The 13,715-nt window shown below is 44.2% G+C and overlaps 1 protein-coding gene across 2 annotated transcripts in view; it reads left to right on the top strand.

Annotated features, from left to right (window-relative positions):
• CDC42SE2 (CDC42 small effector 2) overlaps positions 1–13,478 on the top strand; it is a 114,433-nt gene extending 100,955 nt beyond the window's left edge. For both annotated transcript variants that reach the window (XM_073575346.1, XM_073575345.1), the window contains exons 4-5: positions 1,601–1,714; positions 10,294–13,478. In XM_073575346.1, the coding sequence (XP_073431447.1) occupies positions 1,601–1,699 (99 nt within the window). In that variant the 3' untranslated portion in view covers positions 1,700–1,714; positions 10,294–13,478. The remainder of the gene's footprint in view (positions 1–1,600; positions 1,715–10,293) is intronic.
• Positions 13,479–13,715: the final 237 nt, after the last annotated feature.

Raw genomic sequence — 13,715 nt, 5'->3', positions numbered from 1 at the left:
TATATATCATAGAAACACCTTTACAAACCAGCTCCTGCTCTGGTGGACCTGGCGTTAAATAGTCAGCCATTCACTTTATTTTTTGGCATCTATTGATACATATATGGCTAAATGTTGCAGTATACTGGCCTCAGATGGGGACGAGCCAGGGTGGGTGACTGCAGACAAGCGGCACTACCATCATGACACTTTATTGGTAATTTGCATACATTTGCACCACTTCTCCTTACTCCGGGTAATAAAGTTGGTCTTCTCAGAACCCTTGCCCTTTTTTTCTGTTGGCAGCGTAAGTAGAGTAGATTGTGCCAGAAATTGTGCACATTTTTTAAAATGTTGCATTTTCTATTAAAACCTGGGACAAATGCATTCATAAATTAGTAGCTAGGATGGTGAACTGATTTAAGCGCAATGCATCTTTTTTTTTTTTTATTATTCTGAGCTTATATATTTTGCATCAAAGTGATATAGAGGTTCTGGTCACATCTGTGCCTGGAGACTAAGGGGACCCCAAAGGTGGTAGTTCAAAGGCCTTGAAGCTTAAACGCGGCTGCTCACTTCTAGGGCATTTTATAATTTTTTTTTTACTGAAATGCATGTATTATGGGCTAAAAATCATTTTTGCAATTCAATTTTAATAAAAAAAAAAAGTTTCCATTAAACTTATCAGCAAAAAGAAACAAAAAACATACACACACTTTATGTATATGTAGAAGAGAAGAGGTTAAAAGGAACCTGTCACCAGAAAAAATGCTGTTAATCTGCAGGTTAGTGTTATAATGCAGGCCTGTGCCTGCACTCAGCCTAACGCTGCGGGGGGAAAATTAACTTTATTCCACTAGCAGTGTTCCTGTTTCAGTTACAGGGGTGGCGTCGGAGCCGGTTCAGTCACCGCTCTTAGTATACAGAGCCGTCTGTACCCCCGTCTCTGACTGACACTCCCTCTGCATTGGGGGACCGACTGTCAGTCGGGGACGGGGGTACAGACGGCTCTGTATACTAAGAGCGGTGACTGAACCAGCGTCGGCGCCACCCCCGTGACTGAGATGGGAACGCTGCCTGGGAGAAGAAATTTAATTTTCTCCCCAAAGCGTTAGGCTACGTGCAGGCGCCGGCCAGCATTATAACACTAGCCTGCAGATGAACCTCATAGCCGCAGGTTAATAGCGTTTTCCTAATGACAGGTTCCCTTTAAACCTGTGCTTCCAAATGGATATGTGGAGCCAGGAACTTGATGAAGTAGGCAAGTAGTTTGTCAACGCGTTTCAAAGTTACACCAGAACTACTTATTCACGACAAGCTACAGAAGTTTGTCTTGTAGTAGTTTTAGTGTAACTTTGAAACGCGTTGACAATAAACTACTTGCCTGGCTCCACTATACAAAACTGATCTATCAAATGGGTGCAAGCCTCTATGTATTACTCAGTATCCTCCATATACATAGAGCAAAAAATGGCAGCACTGGTAGTCTTTTCCGGGTCGGAAGCTAGAACCCCTTTCAAATCTGTTGTTGGTAGATTGGACTGTACAGTGGGCCCGGTGATGATTTTGCAGTAAATGCAGTTATGATTGGTCTCTAATGCTTGTCTTTCTGATATTGCAGGTGAGTTCTATCCAAAACCAAATGCAGTCAAAGGGCGGCTATGGTGGCAACATGTCTGCGAATGTCCAGATGCAACTGGTAGATACAAAAGCGGGATAACCTTAGTATTACCTGGTCAGTATGTGACGCATTAATGTATTTTCAGTAAATGTGAGTTTCAATACTCTCCCACTTATCCTAAAACATGTACTGTACAAGGCTTTTACATGGATCAGTAATCAGCCAAATAAGTGTTTGTAAGCTCTTTATACCCAAGATCACAATTATTGGTCTTTGTAAAAAGCTCTTTAGATGTGTAAAAGGGAACCTGACTATTGATCCAACCTGCCCGATCCACGAGCAGCATGCATCAGGCTCCACGAGCAGCATGCATCAGGCTCCACGAGCAGCATGCATCAGGCTCCACGAGCAGCATGCATCAGGCTCCACGAGCAGCATGCATCAGGCTCCACGAGCAGAATGCATCAGGCTCCACGAGCAGAATGCATCAGGCTCCACGAGCAGCATGCATCAGGCTCCACGAGCAGCATGCATCAGGCTCCACGAGCAGCATGCATCAGGCTCCACGAGCAGCATGCATCAGGCTCCACGAGCAGCATGCATCAGGCTCCACGAGCAGCATGCATCAGGCTCCACGAGCAGCATGCATCAGGCTCCACGAGCAGCATGCATCAGGCTCCACGAGCAGCATGCATCAGGCTCCACGAGCAGCATGCATCAGCCTCCACGAGCAGCATGCATCAGGCTCCACGAGCAGCATGCATCAGGCTCCACGAGCAGGATGCATCAATCAGGCTCCATGAGCAGCACAAATATAAAGATATGGGCTGAAAAGCCCTAGCCAGCTCACCAACTAAACAACTGGAGCACGGAACCTCGTCTGGACTTCAGCGAAGCATCGATTGAAGACAAAAAGGATCGTTCCAGCTACTAAAAAACTTGCTTTATTGAAGAAAATTTAAAATAACAGCATGTCGGCTTTCTCCTCTCCAGCAAAGGATATGCTGGGGACACTAGAAACAGCTACGCGTTTCGATCCACTAAGAATCTTTTTCACAGCTGTAGATTGATGGAGTAACACAAATCTTATACACATCAGGAACCAATAGCAGATACACTTACAGTCACATGATTAGACACTAAGGTCCTTTGCACTTTTCTCAGAGAAAATGGAGATTTGCGTTATGCTGACAGATAAAATAATTATTTCACGTTAATAACAAATACAAATTAAAAAAGAGAATATAGAAATAACCAATTAGTAATGGTACATGATTTCAGTTCTCTTACTTAGACCATTAGGATATCTGGACACCAAGCAAAATATCCAGAAAGCCTCCCTTGTAAGAAGGCGTCTGTTTACATCTCCTTCACGTTTTAAATTTTCATAAATTAGATTATAGGGAACAACTATCTATTCTCAATTTACAATCTTTAGAACTAGAAAATGGTACATATAATGAAAAAGATATTGTTCAGTCTCAGCATATTAATGTAAAAAATCCTTTTTTTTACCCAATTCAGAGCCGAAGTGATTGTATGGATAGATTCCAAGAGGTTTTAGAGAGAGAGCTGAAACAGTTAAGTTTGGAAATATCCACCAAGACCTCATTCTCTGGCTTTAATAGAAATTTAACTAAAAAAAAACAACAAACTGCTTTGTCAGATCTTAAAAAAATGACAGATATACCGTATTTTTCGGACTATAAGACGCACCCCAATTTTCAGAAGGAAAATAGGGAAAAAAATAATAATGTGTCAAATGGAGGTCCGTCTTACAGTCCGAATTCAGCTTACCTGGGAAGGGATCCAGCACAGGTGGAGGAGTGGTCACAGGGGTCATTCAGTGGTCCAGGCTCGTACGGTGGCGGCAGGTTGGTTGTGCTGGAGTAGCTGGGCTGTGCTGGGTCAGGTGGGCTGGGCTGTGCTGGCGCAGGTAGGCTGTGCTGGGGCAGCTGTGCTTGGGGCAGCTGGGTTGTGCTGGGGCAGCTGTGCTGTGCTGGGGCAGCTGGGCTGTGCTTGGGGCAGCTGGGTTGTGCTGGGGCAGCTGTGCTGTGCTGGGGCAGCTGGGCTGTGGCTGGGGCAGCTGGGCTGTGGCTGGGGCAGCTGGGCTGTGGCTGGGGCAGCTGGGCTGTGCTTGGGGCAGCTGGGTTGTGCTGGGGCAGCTGGGTTGTGCTGGGGCAGCTGGGTTGTGCTGGGGCAGCTGGGCTGTGCTGGGGCTGGGGTAGCTGGGCTGGGGCAGGTGGGCTCTGTGGGGTGAGGGTGGGGCTCTCTGTGCTCCGGTGCAGGGGCGGCGGCTCCGCCGGCATTTCCTCCAAGCCCAGAGGCCCCCGCACATCCCTTGCTGGCCGCCGCCATGTTGCGGTGGCCTCCGGGAACATGGACGCCGGGAAGATGGCCGCCGGTCTGGGGACGGCGCATGCGCAGGTTCAAATCTCGTCCCGAGATCTCGTTGCCGAGATTTGAATCTCGTCCCAAAATATTCTCCTTTTTTAGCCAATTTGACTATGGCATACTGGGAAAAGGAGTTTTTGTATTCTGTGGATAATCCTTTTGTGAGTGATATTAACTGGTATGGTAGATACATCGATGATACCCTAATTATTTGGGAGGGCGATGTATCTACCATACCAGTATTTATGGATTATATCAATTCTAATAATTTTAATATCAAATTCACACACAAAATTGAAAAAAACTAAAATGGCATTTTTGGATTTGGAATTGCAGGGAATTGTGGGACAAATTATTAAATCTATCACTTACTTTAAACCTATTAAAGGTAATACAATATTGCATGCCCACAGTGGACATCCCAGACATGTTATCAGATCGATCCCCGTTGGAGAACACATTAGATTAAAAAGAAATTGCACAGATGAACAGGTTAAAAATAAAGAATTTGAGGATCTGCACAAACAACTAAAAAAACGCGGCTATCCAAATTGGATGCTAGAAAGAGCTAAAAAAAGAACAGACAGTAGAGACAGAAATAGTTTGATGGAACCTAATAATAAAAACAAAGTGAGAGGGGATATAAATAAAAAAAATGTTTGTCAGTCTGGAATATAGTCTTCAATTTAATAAAATCTGGGAAATTTTTTATAAGTGCTTACCAATTTTATATGGGGACGAAATTTTGGTTAAAATATTACAAACTGGCACCAATGTAATAGCTAGGCGTGCTCCTACAATTGGGGACATCGTTTCTCCAGGTTTTTTCTCATCAGTGCAATCCACTGGTAATTGGTTAAAAACTACATGTTTTTACAGATGTGGTCAGAATAAATGTAAAATGTGTAGATACACACAAAGGGTTAAAAAATGTAGTGACATCAATAATGTTCAAACTTACAACATAAAACAATTTATTAACTGCAATACAGAAAACGTAGTGTCTAAAATACACTGTGAAATATGCAATTTGTTCTATATAGGTTGCACAACAAGGAAACTAAAAACTCGGATTTTGGAGCACATTAGGGATGTAGAGAATAATAATTTAAACACACGTAATATTTCTATGGTTTCAAAACATTTTTTAATGCACCACAATGGTAATTTGGATGCAATATCTTTAGTGGGAATTGAGTGCATTAAAAATGTAAAACGTGGAGGAGATGTAAGAAGACGCCTTCTCACAAGGGAGGCGTTCTGGATTTTTTGCTTGGGGTCCAGATATCCTAATGGTCTAAATAAGAGAACCAAAATCATGTACCATTATTAATTGGTTATTTCTATATTCTTTCTTTTTTAATTTGTATTTGTTATTAATGTGAAATAATTATTTTATCTGTCAGCATAACGTAAATCTCCATTTTCTCTGAGAAAAGTGCAAAGGACCTTAGTGTCTAATCATGTGACTGAAAGTGTATCTGCTATTGGTTCCTGATGTGTATAAGATTTGTGTTACTCCATCAGTCTACAGCTGTGAAAAAGATCCAGTGGATCGAAACGCGTAGCTGTTTCTAGTGTCCCCCCCAGCGTATCCTTTTGCTGGAGAGGAGAAAGCCGACATGCTGTTGTTTTAAATTTTCTTCAATAAAGCAAGTTTTTTAGTAGCTGGAACGATCCCTTTTTTTGTCTTCAATCCACGAGCAGCATGCATCAATCAGGCTCCACGAGCAGCATGCATCAATCAGGCTCCACGAGCAGCATGCATCAATCAGGCTCCACGAGCAGCATGCATCAATCAGGCTCCACGAGCAGCATGCATCAATCAGGCTCCACGAGCAGCATGCATCAATCAGGCTCCACGAGCAGCATGCATCAATCAGGCTCCACGAGCAGCATGCATCAATCAGGCTCCACGAGCCGCATGCATCAATCAGGCTCCACGAGCCGCATGCATCAATCAGGCTCCACGAGCCGCATGCATCAATCAGGCTCCACGAGCCGCATGCAGCAGTCAGGCTCCACGAGCAGCATGCAGCAGTCAGGCTCCACGAGCAGCATGCAGCAGTCAGGCTCCACGAGCAGCATGCATCAATCAGGCTCCACGAGCAGGATGCATCAATCAGGCTCCACGAGCAGGATGCATCAATCAGGCTCCACGAGCAGCATGCATCAATCAGGCTCCACGAGCAGCATGCCTCAATCAGGCTCCACGAGCAGCATGCCTCAATCAGGCTCCACGAGCAACATGCCTCAATCAGGCTCCACGAGCAACATGCCTCAATCAGGCTCCACGAGCAGCATGCCTCAATCAGGCTCCACGAGCAGCATGCATCAGGCACCACGAGGAGCATGCATCAGTCAGGCTCCACGAGCAGCATGCATCAATCAGGCTCCACGAGCAGCATGCATCAGTCAGGCATAACGAGCAGCATGCATCAGTCAGGCACCACGAGCAGCATGCATCAGGCAGGCTCCACGAGCAGCATGCATCAGGCTCCACGAGCAGCATGCATCAGGCTCCACGAGCAGCATGCATCAGGCTCCACGAGCAGCATGCATCAGGCTCCACGAGCAGCATGCATCAGGCTCCACGAGCAGCATGCATCAATCAGGCTCCACGAGCAGCATGCATCAATCAGGCTCCACGAGCAGCATGCATCAATCAGGCTCCACGAGCAGCATGCATCAATCAGGCTCCACGAGCAGCATGCATCAATCAGGCACCACGAGCAGGATGCATCAATCAGGCACCACGAGCAGGATGCATCAATCAGGCTCCACGAGCAGGATGCATCAATCAGGCTCCACGAGCAGGATGCATCAATCAGGCACCACGAGCAGCATGCATCAATCAGGCACCACGAGCAGCATGCATCAATCAGGCACCACGAGCAGCATGCATCAATCAGGCTCCACGAGCAGCATGCATCAATCAGGCACTGGCTGCCGAATTTCACCCATGTGTCCCTGAATACTTAGTCATTCAGTGAAAAACATGGCTTATTTGCCACCAGGGAGTGAGATCCCGTGCTTACTATTAGTGTGGCCTCAGACCATAGGGGTTGGAAAACTGCCTGTATGATTTCACCCATGTAGGTTTAACTCTGTAATGCTGTGGCGCTTTAATAGCCGACTGGGGATGAGTTGAAAAGGCTTCTACCTATACATGCATGAAGGGAGAGACTACTCGTCTCGTGGAGCATGCATCAATCAGGCTCCACGAGTAGCATGCATCAGTCAGGCACCACGAGCAGCATGCATCAATCAGGCACCACGAGCAGCATGCATCAATCAGGCACCACGAGCAGCATGCATCAATCAGGCACTGGCTGCAGGATTTCAGCCATGTGTCCCTGAATACTTAGTCATTCAGTGAAAAACATGGCTTATTTGCCACCAGTGAGTGAGGTCCCGTGCTTACTATTAGTGTGGCCTCAACCATAGGAGTTGGAAAACTGCCTGTATGATTTCACCCATGTAGGTTTAACTCTGTAATGCTGTGGTGCTTTAATAGCCGACTGGGGATGAGTTGAAAAGGCTTCTACCTATACATGCATGAAGGGAGAGACTACTCGTCTCTTGGAGCATGCATCAATCAGGCTCCACGAGGAGCATGCATCAATCAGGCTCCACGAGGAGCATGCATCAATCAGGCTCCACGAGGAGCATGCATCAATCAGGCTCCACGAGGAGCATGCATCAATCAGGCTCCACGAGGAGCATGCATCAATCAGGCTCCACGAGGAGCATGCATCAATCAGGCTCCACGAGTAGCATGCATCAATCAGGCTCCACGAGTAGCATGCATCAATCAGGCACCACGAGCAGCATGCATCAGTCAGGCACTGGCTGCAGAATTTCAGCCATGTGTCCCTGAATACTTAGTCATTCAGTGAAAAACATGGCTTATTTGCCTCCAGGGAGTGAGATCCCGTGCTTACTATTAGTGTGGCCTCAGACCATAGGGGTTGTAAAACTGCCTGTATGATTTCACCCATGTAGGTTTAACTCTGTAATGCTGTGGCGCTTTAATAGCCGACTGGGGATGAGTTGAAAAGGCTTCTACCTATACATGCATGAAGGGAGAGACTACTCGTGTCGTGGAGCATGCATCAATCAGGCTCCACGAGTAGCATGCATCAATCAGGCTCCACGAGTAGCATGCATCAATCAGGCTCCACGAGCAGCATGCATCAATCAGGCTCCACGAGCAGCATGCATCAATCAGGCACCACGAGCAGCATGCATCAATCAGGCACCACGAGCAGCATGCATCAATCAGGCACCACGAGCAGCATGCATCAATCAGGCTCCACGAGCAGCATGCATCAATCAGGCACTGGCTGCAGGATTTCAGCCATGTGTCCCTGAATACTTAGTCATTCAGTGAAAAACATGGCTTATTTGCCACCAGTGAGTGAGGTCCTGTGCTTACTATTAGTGTGGCCTCAACCATAGGGGTTGGAAAACTGCCTGTATGATTTCACCCATGTAGGTTTAACTCTGTAATGCTGTGGCGCTTTAATAGCCGACTGGGGATGAGTTGAAAAGGCTTCTACCTATACATGCATGAAGGGAGAGACCTGTCACTCATGGGGAGTGGGTAGTGTGAAGACGACGGGGACCGGCCTTGGCAACTAGTCACTCATGCAGCTTGATCCCTGAATGGCTTTCAAAGTATGTTTTTTAACCAGTTCAGGACATGACCATTTTGCCCCACTCCTGACCAGGCACTTCTTTGGGGGTTTTCGTACACACACTTTTAAAGGGAATCTGTAACCAAGTTTTACTGTACCCTATCTGAGAGTAGTATGATGCAGGAGCAGAGACCCAGATTCCAGCGATGAGTCATTTACTTTACTGGGTACTCCGGTTTTGATTAAAAACTGCTTAATTTGCTACAGATTATATATCAAAACCGGATCTATAAATGTAAGTATTTTGTTTGTGGGTTTTTTGTTGATAAAAATATGTAAAGAAAAATAGGTAATATGTCTGTTTTTCCACATTTTTTTACCAACCATAAAGGTCCACTAAAAAAATATAAATATATATATTTTTTGTTTTAGTTTTGTTCCCCTTTCCATAGAAATTATTTTTATATGTTGGACACTTTTTTTTTTTTTTTTTTTTTTTTTTTTTTTTTAGGGGTGAAGCTTGAAACAGCTTAATATTTCTCCTTTTTGCTTTTATTTTTATATTTTCATTTGTATTACACACTGTGCCCTTCCCACCTCTGGGGGGTAAAGGAATCATTTTAAAGGGAACCTGTCCCCAGGTTTGTCCCATATGAGATAAGGCCACCAGCTTTCAGCCCTCAGAGCATTCTATAATGCTGTGGTTAAGCCCCCAATATGGCCTTCAAGAAAAACACCTTTAATTATACTAGCCTGCGGTGCGGTCGGGTCGAATGGGTATTGCTGTCCTGGTCCGGCACCTCTTCTCTTCTTGCAGTGCTGTCCTCCTCTGCTTCGTCCTACATCATCCACACTGTTCCCTGGCATAGTGCTCCTGCACAGGCATACTTTTCTCTGACCTGTAGAGGACAGAGTAAAGTACTGCAGTGCATGTACGCTGGGAAAGGTCAAAGAGCCCCGTTGCATGCGCACTGCAGTACTTTACTCAGCCAGGGCAGAGAAGTATGCCTGCGCAGAAGCGCTATACCAGAGAGACTGTGTGGATGACGTAGGACGCATCATCCATACGAAGCACGGGAGGAGGACGATATCACAAGAAAAGAGGAGACTCTAGACCAAGACAATGATGCCAATAGGACCGGTCCACCCCAGAGGTGAGTTTAATGAAAGGTGTTTTCCTTGTCTTGCAGGCTGGATTGGCGTCATTATACAGCATTATAGAATGCTGTATATGAGGGCTGAAAGGTGGTGGTCTTATCTTGGATGGAACAACTCTGGTGACAGGTTCCTGATAACATATTTATATATTCACTTTAGTGCTGATTTTCCCTGTAACTGGAGCTGGTATTTTAGCCCCAGTTACAGTGGAAATTCAGCCTCTTGCCTACATAGTAGAACTGACTGTAGCTTTTAGAAACCAGCAACACCTGTGCCCACTCAACATCAACAATCACATGATCACTGGGTCTGGATGACGAAGCACTGCCAGTGCTTTCTATTCTGTACACACAAGCACTGGTTCATAGTGACCCCTTTAATGTGTAATTTAGTTCGTTTGTCTTGCCTTCAATGGTGCTCTGCTCTTAGTGACAGAGTGAAAAACACACCAGCCGGCGGGTCCCATGTTTATGACTAATCTATTACATTCTTTCTTTCTAGGGTCCTCTGGATGGTTCTTACTTCTCCTTCCTTTTGTCTTTACCACCCTCATTTTGCATCGGTGACTGCTTTCTGTTTTCTTCATTGTGTGCAAGATGATGCATTTGTTCTCCCACGTGAAAAAAGATGACGACTTGTACCGACTTAAGCGCAAAAGGGCACAAAGGCTCCATGCCAAAATGAATAGCAACATCTTCAAAATCATATTTTGCTGATCCGGCTCATTTTTCACTCCTTTTTTTCTTTAGTTAATAATTGCTATATGCAGGCCTTTGCTCATGGATGTTGAGAAGGCCTGGGACCATCAAGCACAATGCTTATTGAAATTTGGACTGCCAGTGAAGTAGATGACTTGCATGCTATGTAATGTTGCTTTGTACAGTGGCCCAATGCTGGGTTTAGAAACGGGGAAACTGCCTGTTGCTGAAGATGATACTACTTGTATCTGCCAAAATATCCTCCTAAAGCAACAGGAGAAAATGCGTGTAAAGACTGAGTATAGCTTTATCACTTTAGGTCTACCCCAATCTGATCTCGCTAAGGATGATAATAATAAGACGACGTAATAATAAAACGCTTCCACTCATAAGGAATTCTGTTGTAAATGTTCTCTATATTTATTTGGAAGCTCTGACCTCGAGATTGTAAACCAGTGTAGTAACCTATGAAGTGTTGTGTTGGTGCTTTTGTCTGTTCTAAAGAAATACTAGAATCACCATTCCTGCTTTCTTACCCATTTACTTGCCTAAAGTAAGGTGGCCAATAGTGCATGTCAGACTACCTGCAATAATCCCACCATGTGATGTACAGGCAACCACCCCTCTGGACTAGGCTGAAGCTCCTGGCCTGCCATGCAGCTGATGGCACAGCACATTGGATGTCTGGCCAGTGTTCAGACCTCTGAATTTAAGCCAATGATATTCTAAACATTTAGCTCTAGCCATGAAAATCTGCAATGTGCTTCTCAATATTATCATTATACCCTTCCAGGAGTGATCACACGCATCATAATCAACACTACATTGGCACAAACAGCTATAGATGGAAGAAAAGGATAATTATTTTCAAATGGAGAAATTTATTAAAGGAGAATATAATATAACTTCTAGATTTATGATTAGAATAGATCTCATAGTCCATCATTTACAACTGTATAACCTGAAGAAAGGGATTCCAACTGATGTTCTTATTGATTTTGCCAACCACAAAAGACAGAAATATATTGTAAGTCCTCAATGAGAGACATGGTCAGATGAGCCACGCCAACAGCATTTCCATCCGGTTTTGAGTTTTACATTGCACAGTATGATACTCGGAGAGTCGGGGCACTTGCCCTCTCCCACGCTACCCAGTGAAACAAACTAATTCTGCCGACCAATTATACCCTGCTCCTTTGCTAAAAAGATGGCAACTAGAAAACTGAAAAGTTGGTGGTACGTCAGAAATAAGTAGCACCAGTATTTTTTAATTAGGTTAACATTGCTTGCCGCCACAACATCTGGTATAGTTGCCTCTCGTGGCTCATCCCTGACTTTATTATGGATTAGGGTAGTGATCCCCATCCAGTAGCTCATGCCCCATTGATTGGCAAATTACCATACTGCAGACCATTTGCAAATTCCTGCCATCTCTCTCCATTTCTCAGTTGAATGTAGCTCCAGACCTTGGCTCAAATTTAAATTATGCTCCAAAGGTACAAAATGTTACACTTTTGGATGGGAGGGTGGCGTGATTCATCCATGTATCTCACGTAATCTTGTGGAATCGCTCCGTTTCCAGGGATGTCTCTTACTGCAAATGGCAAGAGCATGTTGGAAACGAAAAGAGACTTGCGTCTGTCACTTGTGGGGAAAAAGGCAATTATTTTTTAAGAAAAGAAACATAGTTGGAGCTCTCCAAAGGAGAATTTTCAAAACGGAAAATTAAGTCATTAAAAGTTTCCTCCAAATGGGAAAAAGTTGAAACCATTATCAGTGGAATGGCAAATCAGCTCCTGGTGACAATACAAATAGTTGTACAACCCCCATTCACATCTCATTAGGGACCCTAAAGGGGAATGGACCATGATCCACATTTTAGCTAATGGTAGAAGTTCAGATTTTGACATTTCATCCTGACAGTGAGCCACTTCGATCTCTTCATCACATTTGAAGTGGTGTCATTGGGACCAGTGGAGAAGTGGTGCTTGAATTTTCAAGATTTTCCCAGTCCCAGTGACTTTCCACATTTTCCAATTTGGATGGAGTGTATATATTTTGTATTTCCTTTTTGGGAGTTCTCCTTTAGGACTATATGAGACCATATTCATTCTTACAGGCGTATATGATTGTAGGCTGCTGCTCTGTGGTTGAGAAAATTCCAGGGCAAGGGAAAAGGTAAAAAGGCTTTTAAAATACAGGGTGAATTGACAACGTCTGTAAAATGTCTTTTGCTCAGGTTCCGAAACGTGTATGTCTTTTACACATTGTAAAAATAGCTATTTTGATATTGCACTGTTTACAGATATACATGTGGTTTGGTCCCGTGCGCAGATCATGTAAGTGGTGTGTCTTGGAGCTGGCAGGACTCCATCACGCCAGCCTAGGTTCAGCACCTCGTTGAACACAGTATTGAATAAATGGGATGTTAAATATAACTCTGACTGAATGCCTGTCAAGAACCGTGAGTCCAAAATGTCCTGTATAATGTGTAGTGTGACAAGCATACCCTATCCATACAGAGTCACAACAGATGGCTTATCAGAGTGGGGGAAATGAGAATTAATTACAGTACACCCGCTAGATCAAAGCTCCTCGTGAACAAGCAGCGGTGGAATTCTTGGGCGGATATCTGCTCCTCACCAAAATGATCACACTGTTGTGATCCATCCAAAAGCCTAATAAACTGTTGTGATACATTCAGTATTGTGTGGCATTACACACTGTTCTGTGAAAGGCATCAGACTGTGCCAGGATTATTTGCCATGCTTTTTATCATCCTACTACCAATCTGTCTGAAGAGCAGGTTTATCAAAAAATATTTTCACATTCTTTGAACAAGAGAATAAGAAGTAAATAATTGACATATTTTTATAACAAAGCATACTTTTTGTACATTGTGTTCATTCTTGAATAAAGTCAGTTCAGTGTTGGCTTGTAGATATTACAGAGAAGTATTGACATTGATTCAATAAATGTTTTCTTTCATCTCTGCTTTGGAATTTTTTTTCATTTTCTCAACATTATCAAAAATGTCAACTGAATGGAGTGTGAGAGTGTATTTCTTGTGGAATTGCCCTTCGTATATGGTACTACAATAAGACTGGGTTACGTATCCCTCTATACATAAAAATATAAATTTCTCATGTCCATTCTTTATGCACAGCCACATGACTGGACCAATCTGCCCCAAATTTGGCATACAGGTAAATCAGGCACTTCTGA

The sequence above is a fragment of the Dendrobates tinctorius genome, unplaced genomic scaffold (genome assembly GCF_039654945.1).
Source record: "Dendrobates tinctorius isolate UK_male_01 unplaced genomic scaffold, ASM3965494v1 ptg000044l, whole genome shotgun sequence".
NCBI lineage: Eukaryota > Metazoa > Chordata > Amphibia > Anura > Dendrobatidae > Dendrobates > Dendrobates tinctorius.
The sequence above is the reverse complement of the archived record's forward strand: the minus strand, read 5'-3'. Positions and strand labels throughout refer to the sequence as shown.